General features: G+C 45.8%; 1 protein-coding gene across 3 annotated transcripts in view; it reads left to right on the forward strand.

Annotated features, from left to right (window-relative positions):
* Nucleotides 1–12500, forward strand: part of LOC121705237 (RNA binding protein fox-1 homolog 3-like) — a 459068-nt gene that overhangs the window by 395764 nt on the left and 50804 nt on the right. For all 3 annotated transcript variants that reach the window (XM_042086105.1, XM_042086106.1, XM_042086104.1), the window contains one exon: nt 2724–2858. In XM_042086105.1, the coding sequence (XP_041942039.1) occupies nt 2724–2858 (135 nt within the window). The remainder of the gene's footprint in view (nt 1–2723; nt 2859–12500) is intronic.

Below are 12500 nucleotides of genomic sequence, written 5' to 3' on the forward strand. Positions count from 1 at the left end.
CAAGACGTCCATTCGCTTATTGCAATGAAATTTCATTGAAAGGGAAAGTAAGCTAGTAAGACGTTGCCACGCAACACCTGAAACTGTCAAGTTCTATCTGTGTGGCGAACTATTTATTTTGTCAGCGGAAGACACGAAACGGTAGCAAAATCATTTTTAAAGACCCATTGTATTAGGTTTCTTTTCTGAATTTGGCAAGTAGCCGTTTAATAAGCGGGATAATGTATTGTCCACCGGTAATGATCAGAAAATAAGTCCCTTCATGTCGAATCAAAACCCCTCCGCTGCGCGTTGGGATTCTGTTCTCCCTGTCGGGACTTATTTTCTAAAAATTACCGGGGACAATACTACATGCTGAATCTAGAGAAGAAAAGCAAAGAGAAGTTAAAGGCTTCCTGTTGTGTTCATCAGTCATTAAAGCAAACCACGGCCACATGACAGTAATGCTTTTAAAATACGCTCCCATATGATCCTCTCCTGAATAGGATTGAACAGGGACATGATTAAGGGCTGGTGCATACAGTATTTGTCCAGCATGTTTTGCAACTTAGATGTTGTAGGATAAGCACGACTGGGATATGATATTCACTCAGTAGTTTTTCTTACTGCAATGTTTCTTTCCCTCCTTCTCTCTCCATCTCTTCATCACTCCCTCTCCATCTCTCCATCTCTCTTTCTCTTCTCTCTCATCCCCCTCTCCCCACCCAGTTCTCCTCAGTGCAGTCTGCAGCAGCACTCTTCTCTTCCGCTCCTCTCTTCTCCTCCTCTCTTCTCTTCCCCTCCTTTCTTCTCTTCTCCTCATCTCTTTCTCTCCCTTTCTCTCTCCCTCTCTCCCTCCCTCTCTCCTCTCTCCCTCCCTCTCCCATCTCCCCCTCTCTCCTCTCTCCTCTCTCCCTCCCTCTCCCATCTCCCCCTCTCTCCTCCCTCCTCTCTCTTCCCTCCCTCTCTCCCTCCCTCTCTCCCTCCCTCCCCCTCTCTCTGCAGCAGTGGATAGTAGCCTCCTTCAGCACTTCTCTCTCATTGATCCCACTAAGCTGTGAGAACTTTAGCTGACATCATCGTTTCATGGTGGAGCTTGTGTTATTCTAATTCATTAGGAACATGGAGCCTACACGCCAGCTGCCTCTCTCTCTCTCTCTCTCTCTCTCCACCCCTTCTCTCTCTCTCACTTCACTCTCTCTCTCTCTATACCCCTCTCTCTCTCTTTCTCTCTTTTTCAGTATCTCTTTCTCTGTCTGTTTGTATCTCTTCCCTCATTTTATCTCACTCTATTTTATGTTCTCTATTCCCTTCTTCATATCTGGTACCCTATCTCCCTCTCCCTGTGTGTGTATCTCTCCTCTCTCTCTCTCTTCTCTCTTCCCTCCTCTCTCTCTCTCTCTCCTTTCTCTCCTCTTCCCCTCTCTTCTCTCCTCACTCCTCATCCCCCTCTCTCTCTCTCCTCTCTCTCTCTCTCTGTCCATTCTGAGTGTGTCTCTGTCTCTGTGATGCTGAGGGCCAGTGGGCCAGTGAGAGGGTCTTTTGTCAGCACAGACTCCTTTAGGCTCTTCTACCCAACTTTTTAAAATATGCTGGACACTTTCCTATATGCCCCGAGTCTCATTTTACACACACACACACACTTGAACATGTTTGATCTCTTTCTGTCTCTATGTATACATACACACACACACACACACACATTATACATTTGACATGATTTGAGAAAGGCATTGCGGTATGTCTGCAGCTGGTATCTCTTACATTTCTGCAGGGTCTCTCTGCTTTATTTCACACTGTTAAAGCTCTAAACTTCCTGCTGCAGGAGCGTGTGTGTGTGTGTGTGTGTGTGTGTGTGTGTGTGTGTGTGTGTGTGTGTGTGTGTGTGTGTGTGTGTGTGTGTGTGAGAGAGAGAGAGAGAGAGAGAGAGAGAGAGAGAGAGAGAGAGAGAGAGAGAGAGAGAGAGAGAGCGCGCTGCTAAAGTAATGGGAAAACACAGCAGGAGTTTGCAGGGCCACTGAAATGAACTGAATAAATTTAGACTTTATGAAGTAATGAAAATGAAATGAATTCATTTAGTAAAAGTTAGACTTTGTTAAGTGCTTAATCAACCCAATGGGACTCCACTGGTGTGACTCCACTGGTTCTGGTTTTAACTGGTCTCCACTGGTGGGACTCCACTGGTGGTAGAGCAGCTAATGGTAGAAATGCCATCTCCAGGGATCAGCTACATTAATGACCATCTCCAGGGATCAGCACGATGACCATCTCCAGGGATCAGCTACATTAATGACCGCTAGCAGCACGATGACCATCTCCAGGGATCAGCTACATTAATGACAGTGAATGGAGGTGAAACTGAACAGACCTGAGTGACAGCTCCTCTCTGGTGAGCTGTAGGAGGTCTGACAGGGTGGGAACTAAGATTTGATGGTCAGTGTTTCCCTCCAGTAGACATACAAGGTGTTCTAGGATGAGAAATGAATGGTTGCTGGTTTATGATGAGTGCAACCGTTTTGCTTGCTGCTTGTTTCCTTCCAGCAGGTATATGGGGTAACACAAGATGAGAACTAAATAAACCCTTTATGTAATGACACTGTGGGTAGGAACTAAATTTTGCCTGCGGCTCGTTTCCTTTCAGTAGGTATATGAGGTAACACAAGATGAGAACTAAATAAGCCCTTTATGTAATGACACCATGAGTAGGAACTAAGTTTTGCTTGTTGCTTGTTTCCCTCTTGCAGGCAGAGGAGGTGGCGCAGACAGAAGGTTCCCAGCAGCTGCAGTCGGACTCGTCGGAGAAGCAGCAGCCCAAACGACTCCACGTCTCCAACATCCCCTTCCGCTTCCGAGACCCAGACCTGCGGCAGATGTTCGGGGTGAGTCACATGACCATGGGGGACTGGGGGCGGAGCAACTACCAATCAGGTCACAAAGCTGAGAGCATACACCAGTGGGTCACAGTGCGGACCAATCAGCATGTGTTAGAAGGGAGAGTCACTCAGTGCCAACCAATCAGCACGTCCGGCATCTTTTGTGTTTGTTATTTTTTAAAATGTTTGTCATGTGGTGTCAAGGGTAGGTTACGCTGGAGACTACGCCGCTCCGTCTGGCATTTTTTGTCTTATTGTCTTTTGTTTTGTGTCAATGTCTTGTATGTGGAGCGCTTTGGGTTGCACTCTGTGCATGTTAAATGTGCTATACTAAATAAAACTGACTTGACTTGACTTGACGTGTTAGAAGGGAGAGTCACTCAGTGCCAACCAATCAGCACGTGTTAGAAGGGAGAGTCATTGTACTTACTGATAGAATGTTTCCACACCTAACATGAACTGACCCAATTATGAAACACTTTATTTGATATGGCCCTATTTGGTCTGTTTTAAACAACAGCCTTAAAGCCCCCCCCCCCCCCCCCCCCCGTAAGAAATTCTCCCATCTAGTGGTTAGGAGTTATATAGCAACCAACATCTCAAGTGCTGCCTCGTTTAGAACTACGGTAGCCGTCACACATCAAAACTGACACTAGTTCTGGGCCCAGTTTCCCGATAACGACGGAGACACGCTCTTAAGAGAGTTTTCTACGATTCATCTTACGATCGTTCGTTTGGTTTTTCCGACTGTTTCCCGAACATGCTCGTAGCGTGAACGCGCGTGCACTGCTCTTAAGATGCTCTTAAGGGGAGCTGTCCACGTTAATAGTTCTGAAATATCCTCTGATTTGATGGTGATGTCAGGTGACTGCATGTCACAGCTATAGGCCTACTGTTTAAACTCCGGATCTAGGCCTACACATTAATTCACATCAATACGAAAATAGAAACACTTTGACTTCTGCATGTAAGCATCCCAAGTAGGTTATATACCATACACAGACATAAATAATTGTAATTATTTAAGATTAGATTGTTGCACCATGCAATAATTTTTCGCTGTGTCACTTAAGAACATGTTTGAAGATAAGAAAGAAGTCGAGTAAGAAAGTGAGGAAATGTGTACAGGCCTACAGACTAAACCACATGTTCCTTTCTCTGCTTTTACCTCATAGGCCTAATAAAATATATCCCTCACTTAGCAAAGATAATGGGAAACTATTCTGGCAACGTCTCGTTTCATAACTGGATTGCATTTTTGTCCGCTTTTCATCACATTATTATGACCATTAAATGTAGGCTATACTATTTTGCACGCTAAAATCGGATTCATCAGGTAAACACAATAAAGAATGGGAACATAAATTGGATTATGTATTCTAAGTTGTAATTCCTCTGTATGTCCTGGAGTGTTTTCACGACGTTCTTAAGCTACGATGGTTTCGGGGAACAGTCGGAAAATCTTAAGACGTTCGTAAGAGGGACTTTACGACGCTCTTAGGCTTAAGATGCTTTCGGGAAACTGGGCCCTGGACTCCTAGCACGTCGAAGCATAAACTTCTCTCTGAAAGCGTAACCCTCGCCAAAATGCACCCTAGGGTGTTTTTGTGAATGTACACGAGTCAACTTTCATTTAAAAGCATAATTACGTCTGAAGCGGCACTTTTAAACTTGTCCGTGTTGTCGTTTTTGGGTCAAATAATGGAGTTTTGAATGGGAATCGTAGTGGCACTATTTTTTGATACATGATCGCGTCAAAATCACTATTTTTAAAACACTAAGAAGGCTCGACACAACATGAAACTTTGATCGAAGTATCATCAGTGTCTCTACACATGAACTCGAGCATTGAGAACATTGTTTGTGTACACAGCGTTTATTAAAAGAAAGGTTTTGAACAACTCACTTGGCTTTTCTGCTCACCGGCAAGACAAGATGCAACATATTAATACAATTTTGTGTACTATTTCGGTACACTCTTTTGGACTGTGAATGGGAAAGGCTAGTTATGTTTTCTAGCTAGGTAGCAGCTAAGGACTTTGGTTAAACTTGTATATTGTTGCAAACTAACCTGAATAACACACGTTCAGCAACTTTGTGGTAGTCTACTAGTCCTAGCAAAACTGTCTCAGGGTCTAGAAACTAGAGATCAAGTGAGCCGATGACAGGTCACGAACAAAGTTATTTTTTCTCTTTATTTATTTTGTTGAAAAATACAATTTCAATGTCGGAATGTTAGGAAGACAAGACTTGTAGAAAATGGGCTCGTAACTTATATTGCTGAATGTAAGGAAATTCTGCCGATGAATCCAAGCTAATGTTTTTACTATGCATGCAGACGCCAAAGACTGAGCTGTATTTCGCAGAAGTCCCTTGCTGGCCACCAGCATTTTAAAATGGCGCACATACACGCGAGTCGACACCGCGCTATGTAAACGTAAATGAGGATTTCTAAGCCAATGGGTATGCTTCGAGTTGGTGGTGGTGGTAATTAAACATGAATGGGGCCACATTTATGAATGGGAAATGTTGATTTTGTTAACAAACAACTGACAACGTTACACAGGGGACCTTTAATTAAATGCATCGCAGATGACCTACAGATGACAGAAAACCCAATCCCTTGCCATTCCTTACTCTAGCTCCATTCAGATGGTATTTATTGTTTATTATAGATTAGATTAGATATTAGACCAGTCAGATTCAAAAGAGAGTGAATTTATCCAGCAGACCTGGCGTGGATGGAAGTCGTTTTTGCCAGTTCCTCCAGCAGTGAATATCTGTGTCAAGTCAAGTCAAGTCATTTTTATTTATAAAGCGCATTTAACATGTACTTAGTACAATCCAAAGCGCTCCACACACAAGACATTGACACATAAAGACAAACAATGCTGGACGGAGCGGCGTAGTCGCCAGTGTACCCGTGACATCAAGACATAAACAAACAATTTACAAAATAACAAAAGACACAAGACAGGTGCCGGACAGAGCGGCGTAATCACCAGCGTACCTGTGACATCACACCAAGACATACACAAACTAGATGTACCGCAGAGCGGTACAAAATATGACCGCCACCCAGTCCAGCACATGTTTTCCACAAAAATAAGTCACGCTGAAAGGCATATATGATTCTAACTGTCTCACTGAATTGCATTATGCACACTCAATTCTCACTGGTATCTGCTAGACAACAAGTACCAAAACATGATTAGTTCATAGATTTCACATGTAAAATACATTTTATACAACCCCACCCCCATCTTGCCTGTTCATAATTCTGAGAAATTCTTGAATTGTGTGCATGTGTGCGTGTACATGTTAATGTTTATGTGTGTGTGGGTGAGTGGGTGGGTGTGTGTGTGTGCGTGCATGTGCTTGTGTGTTTGCCTGTTTATGTGCCTGTGTGTGTGCATGTGCATGCATGCGTATATATGTCTACTGTGTGAGTATGTGTCATACGTAGGATTACTGTGAATGTATGTGTGTGCGTGTGTATCTGTTTATGCACATGTGTGCATATGGAATGGGTTTACATGACCCCTGGAGGCAAACATACGCAAAAAATTGGTCATCCTAGGCCCTACGGTTCTCAAGATATTCACAGACAACTGTGTCTGCCCTACCCTCCTTTCGGGGGGTCCAGTCCAGCGGGGGGGCTACAGATCAAAACGAAAAACGATGGTTCCATGCTATCCATGTGGGGTTACATGCCCACCAAGTTTCGAGTACCCCGGTCTTACAGTGTCCCGGGAATCCTTGACGGAAATTTGGACATGCTAAAAAAGAAAAAAAAAAAATCTGTCTAAACCTATATGACCGCCGCTTCGCTGCGCGGCGGTCATAATAAACAGACAGACAAATAGACAGTGACAGTAAAGCAAGCCTGTCTTTACAAAGACAGTAGGCTTACAGAACAAGACCAGACATAAAACAAACGGACTCAGCGCTCACGCAGACAAAGACAAAGAGAAACAAAAAAGACTCAATAAGTCCACAGGCAGGTGATAGTGCTTCGCCAGCAGTTTAGTCCCCTTTCGGCCCCGCTGAGCAGATCAGCCAGCAGATGAGGGGGCGGTGGAGGTGGCGGTGGGCGGCTCTCTCTTCTCTCCGGCATGGTGATTAAAAAGTCGCTTGCATGATATTCCCGTACGTTGCTCCTGGACAGTCCAGTGGCGAAACGTAGGCCTGCAGCTAGATGGCAGAGGTGTGGAAGTTGGCAGGGGGTGGCAGACGGTGAGTTGAGTTCCCTTGGCAGACGATGTAAAAGTTCATATTTCTCAAGGTGAAATCCTGACACAGCTTGTGCGTTGACGTCTGTTGATGGTTGAAGTTAGTGGCTAGCTAGTGTGTGTGCTCCTTCAGTGCTGAAGCCCTGTGTGTGTGTGTGTGTATGTGCGTGTGTGTGTGTGTGTGTGTGTGTGTGTGTGTGTGTGAGCTCCTTCAGTGCTGAAGCCCTGTGTGTGTGTGTGTGTGTGTGTGTGTGTGTGTGTGTGTGTGCTCCTTCAGTGCTGAAGCCCTGTGTGTGTGTGTGTGTGTGTGTGTGTGTGTGTGTGTGTGTGTGTGTATGCTCCTTCAATGCTGAGGCTGTGTTGTTTTACGGCCATGTGTCTGTTCATTCAGCCCAATTTACAGTCTGTTCCAGAGAGGAACATTGCAAGCAAAACAAATAACTTTGGGGTGAAACAGGAAAATAAACCTAAATAAACAGGAAATAATAAATCTGTAGTATTTCTGTTTTTCCTTGTTTCAGCTGAATATGAAAAACTTGGCATCCATTAAGACAAAGCAAACCAGCAGTAGGCACACAAACACATAATTTAACCTCCTCTGTGTGTGTGTGTGTGTGTGTGTGTGTGTGTGTGTGTGTGCGTCTGTGTGTGGGTGTGTGAGTGTGTGTGTGGGTGTGTGTGTGTGTGTGTGCATATCTGTGTGTGTGTGCATATCTGTGTGTGTGTGTGTGTGTGTGTAACCCCTTGGTTGGGAATCGTCTCAGAGTGTCATTAAAAAGGAGCAGCAGACAGGATTTATTATTTGCGTCGTCACCGTGACAACCGGCATTAATTCACCTTCATTATTTCATGCACCGAGATTTGTGGCCCCAAGACACCATTACCAGTCCTGCACACACACCACACACACCACACACACACACACACACACACATGAATAGACAATGTCTCATGACACACACTCGCTAATTCCGACACAAGTTGTAATAACGATCCCAGCTCATCTTTGCCTCAGTGTGAGCCTGTTTCAATAAAATTAGCACGCTCCTTTGAGTGTGTATATGTGTGTGTCTGTATATGTGTGTGTGTGTGTGTGTGTGTCTGTGTGTGTGTGCATGTGAATGCATGTGTGTGTGTGTGTGTGTGTATGCAGATTTAGGGCCTAATTCCTAAGCCCTTATGAGTAAGCGGTGACAGTGAGCCAGTGACAGAATGCTGTAAAATACTCCATCAGAACCACCAAACACAAAGAACATGCCAGAGAAATACACAGGGAGGGGAGTGTGTGTGTGTGTGTGTGTGTGTGTGTGTGTGTGTGTGTGTGTGTGTGTGTGTGCATGCATGCATGGGTAATGGCGGCCGCAAATTGGGCAAAATATACAAACAACAATGGCACACATACGACCCTGCATCTCACCTGGCGGAAGGTAGAATAGACAATCCAGGAGACTCTGGCAACTACATCCAGGACCTCTCTGATGAGGAGTGGTGAGTTTGACAACTACATCAACAGCCGGTTGTTGGGGCAGCCGTGGCCTACTGGTTAGCGCTTCGGGCTTGTAACCGGAGGGTTGCCGGTTCGAACCCCGACCAGTAAGCCATGGCTGAAGTGCCCTTGAGCAAGGCACCTAACCCCTCACTGCTCCCCGAGCGCCGCTGTTGTTGCAGGCAGCTCACTGCGCCAGGATTAGTGTGTGCTTCACCTCACTGTGTGTTCACTGTGTGCTGTTTGTGTTTCACTAATTCACGGGTTGGGATAAATGCAGAGACCAAATTTCCCTCACGGGATCAAAAGAGTATATATATTTATACATATACATCCAGCACCTTACTGATGAGGAGTGGTGAGTTTGGCAACTACATCCAGGACCTTACTGATGAGGAGTGGTGAGTTTGGCAACTACATCAAGCACCTTACTGATGAGGTGTGGTTGCAGTTTGAAGAGGAAAGAGCTTTCCCACAAATCCTAGACACGGAGCTGATCGACGATAGATAACATTTACAGGAACAGACCTGCCACAGCCTACCTCTGGAATAACAACAAGACCAAAGCTACTAGAATCATCCTTAATAGCAGTATCTACCCAGAAGCCCCACCAAGCACTTTGTAGATGGTCGGGAGTAAAGAGATGTCTCTCCATGTTGCTGGGTCATCAGGTATATTGTCTTTTTCAGAATTCTGTGAATAAGGGCTCCTTTCCAAATTGGAAAAAAACTATTTGGTATTTCCTCATTAGTCAGACAAACATTAAATATTTGCGTAAGTGCGATACATGTCTAGCCTCGCAGGCCATCCTATATCATTGAAATGTATAGTCTGGAATCGAACCATTCACCTCGCTTAATCCAAGGGGCGGGCAGAGAATTGTCTTTCAAACTGCCTAGGCATGCAATAGGCCAGCACTACGACCAATCAGAACAAAGAGCATGACGTGGCCAGAGCGATGAAAACAGTGAACGGGGAAGTCAACTTTTACCGTATCCGGTCGGCAAAACGGCAAATACATCCTTCTTCGAAAGGAATGACTGTCCATGGAGTGCTTTATTCTGGCCCTTAACCAGTGGCTAAGACAGGCTGCCCATGGAGTGCTTTATTCTGGCCCTTAACCAGTGGCTAAGACAGGCTGTCCATGGAGTGCTTTATTCTGGCCCTTAACCAGTGGCTAAGACAGGCTGTCCATGGAGCGCTTTATTCTGGCCCTTAACCAGTGGCTAAGACAGGCTGCCCATGGAGACCTTTATTCTGGCCCTTAACCAGTGGCTAAGACAGGCTGCCCATGGAGACCTTTATTCTGGGCCTTAACCAGTGGCTAAGACAGGCTGCCCATAGAGAGTTTTTTAAGAGAGACGCAGTGAGGCAACATCGCGGGTGAATGGGAAGAGCAAATACACCAACTGAGTTGTGAATACTGCACAAGGCTGGAGTGTGTGTGTGTGTGTGTGTGTGTGTGTGTGTTCTGAGTAGTGAATACTGCACAAGGCTGGAGTGTGTGTGTGTGTGTGTGTGTGTGTGTGTGTGTGTGTGTTCTGAGTAGTGAATACTGCACAAGGCTGGAGTGGGTGTGTGTGTGTGTGTGTGTGTGTGTGTGTGTGTGTGTGTGTGTGTTCTGAGTAGTGAATACTGCACAAGGCTGGAGTGTGTGTGTGTATGTGTGTGTGTGTGTGTGTGTGTGTTCTGAGTGGTGGATACTGCACAAGGCTGGAGTGTGTGTGTGTGTGTGTGTGTGTGTGTTTGTGTGTGTTTTGAGTGGTGAATACTGCACAAGGCTGGAGTGTGTGTGTGTGTGTGTGTGTGTGTGTGTGTTTTGAGTGGTGAATACTGCTACTAAGTCTGGACTCCCTGTCGCAATGAAATTACAGGCCATTGCTCTTGTATTTTTGATTGTCTTTGCAAACATCCACATCCCTAAATGCATCTTAAATGAGCTAAGTAATAAGACCTGTAGGCCTAGTAAGACGCTGGATGGGACTAAACACACACACACACACACACACACACAGGGCCACAGAGGGAGGGCTTGGTGTCCCTCACATAGAATGGGTGTGTGTTGCCGCCAGAATAAGCAACCTGGTAAGGATGCTAAGTAATGATGACACAGCCGTGCGTGAGCTTGCTGTGTGTGTGTGTGTGTTTGTGTGTGTGTGTGTTTGTGTGTGAGCTTGCTGTGTGTGTGTGTGTGTGTGTGTGTGTGTTTGTGTGTGAGCTTGCTGTGTGTGTGTGTGTGTTTGTGTGTGAGCTTGCTGTGTGTGTGTGTGTGTGTGTGTGTGTGTGTTTGTGTGTGTGTGTGTGTGTGTGTGTGTGTGTGTGTGTGTGTGTGTTTGTGTGTGAGCTTGCTGTGTGTGTGTGTGTGTGTGTGTGTGTGTGTGTGTGTGTGTGTGTTTGTGTGTGAGCTTGCTGTGTGTGTGTGTGTGTTTGTGTGTGAGCTTGCTGTGTGTGTGTGTGTGTGTGTGTGTGTGTGTTTGTGTGTGTGTGTGTGTGTGTGTGTTTGTGTGTGTGTGTTCTGAGTAGTGAATACTGCACAAGGCTGGAGTGTGTGTGTGTGTGTGTGTGTGTGTGTGTGTGTGTGTGTGTGTGTGTGTGTGTCTGTCTGAGTGGTGAATACTGCACAAGGCTGGTGTGTGTGTGTGTGTGTGTGTTTGTGTGTGTGTTCTGAGTAGTGAATACTGCACAAGGCTGGAGTGTGTGTGTGTGTGTGTGTGTGTGTGTGTGTGTGTGTGTGTGAGCTTACTGTGTGTGTGTGCGTGATTTTGCTGTGTGTGTGTGTGTGTGTGTGTGTGTGTGTGTGTGTGTGTGTGTGTGTTGTGTGTGTGTGTGTATGTGTGTGAGCTTGCCCGAGCCTCACTTCTGCTACATCTGAGGGAACGCAAGGTCCCCTTATCAACATCAGATGATGCCAGCAACCCCGGGTTTACAGTAGGAAAAAAAATTGGACACCAACAAACCAGACTTTGTTGTGCGCTCGGACTGGCTCCAATATACAGCCGCGCTGGAGGGACACATCAGGACTGTGGAAGTCAACAACAACATCATCACGAATCCAACCATCACGGCAGAGGCAACCATCACAGCTGGCGACAATATTGACCGTATTGCCAGTGAAGGAGCTCCGCAACGATGCCAACTTTATACTGCAATCCATCACAACGAAAAGATCAAGACAAACTGCCCCCCCCCACACACACACACACACACACATAAACACGAACAGTGCGCTGCAATTGAAACTGCAACAAATAACTAGAAGAACAAGAAGTGTGTGTGAGGCCTGCAGATCTGTGGACTCCCTAAGAAATCCTTTACCAAATATTGCTCTGTATCAGCAGCCTCTACATATGGAGGCGTAGGTGTCACCTTTACCCCTAATGTGCATAATGGGCTGGGATATTGGCTGCTGTTGTACACCTTTCTGTTAAATTTGGATTATGCCATGGTTATCTTCTAATGAGAATCTAAGATAATCTTCTTCAATAAAGAATTTAAATGTGTGTGTCTGTGTGTGTCTGTGTGTGTCTGTGTGTTTGTGTGTGTGTGTGTGTGTGAGTCTGTTTTGTGCTAAAAAGGAGAAGTTGTCTACACACAAGGAGCATGGGGTGAGGGGGCAGCTCCTCTAACAGTTCTTATTGGGCCTGTGGCCTGTGTGAGTTTGGTACATGCGTCTGTAGGACTAGGTCTACACACACACTACACACACACACACACACACACTCGGGGAGCAGTGAGGGGTTAGGTGCCTTGCTCAAGGGCACTTCAGCCGTGCCTACTGGTCAGGGTTGGAACCGGCAACCCTCCGGTTACAAGTCTGAAGCGCTAACCAGTAGGCCACGGCTACCACATTTACACCCACACCCACCCACCCACACACACACACACACACACACACACACACACACACACACACACACACACACACACAC

This window comes from Alosa sapidissima, chromosome 3, assembly GCF_018492685.1.
Source record: "Alosa sapidissima isolate fAloSap1 chromosome 3, fAloSap1.pri, whole genome shotgun sequence".
NCBI lineage: Eukaryota > Metazoa > Chordata > Actinopteri > Clupeiformes > Clupeidae > Alosa > Alosa sapidissima.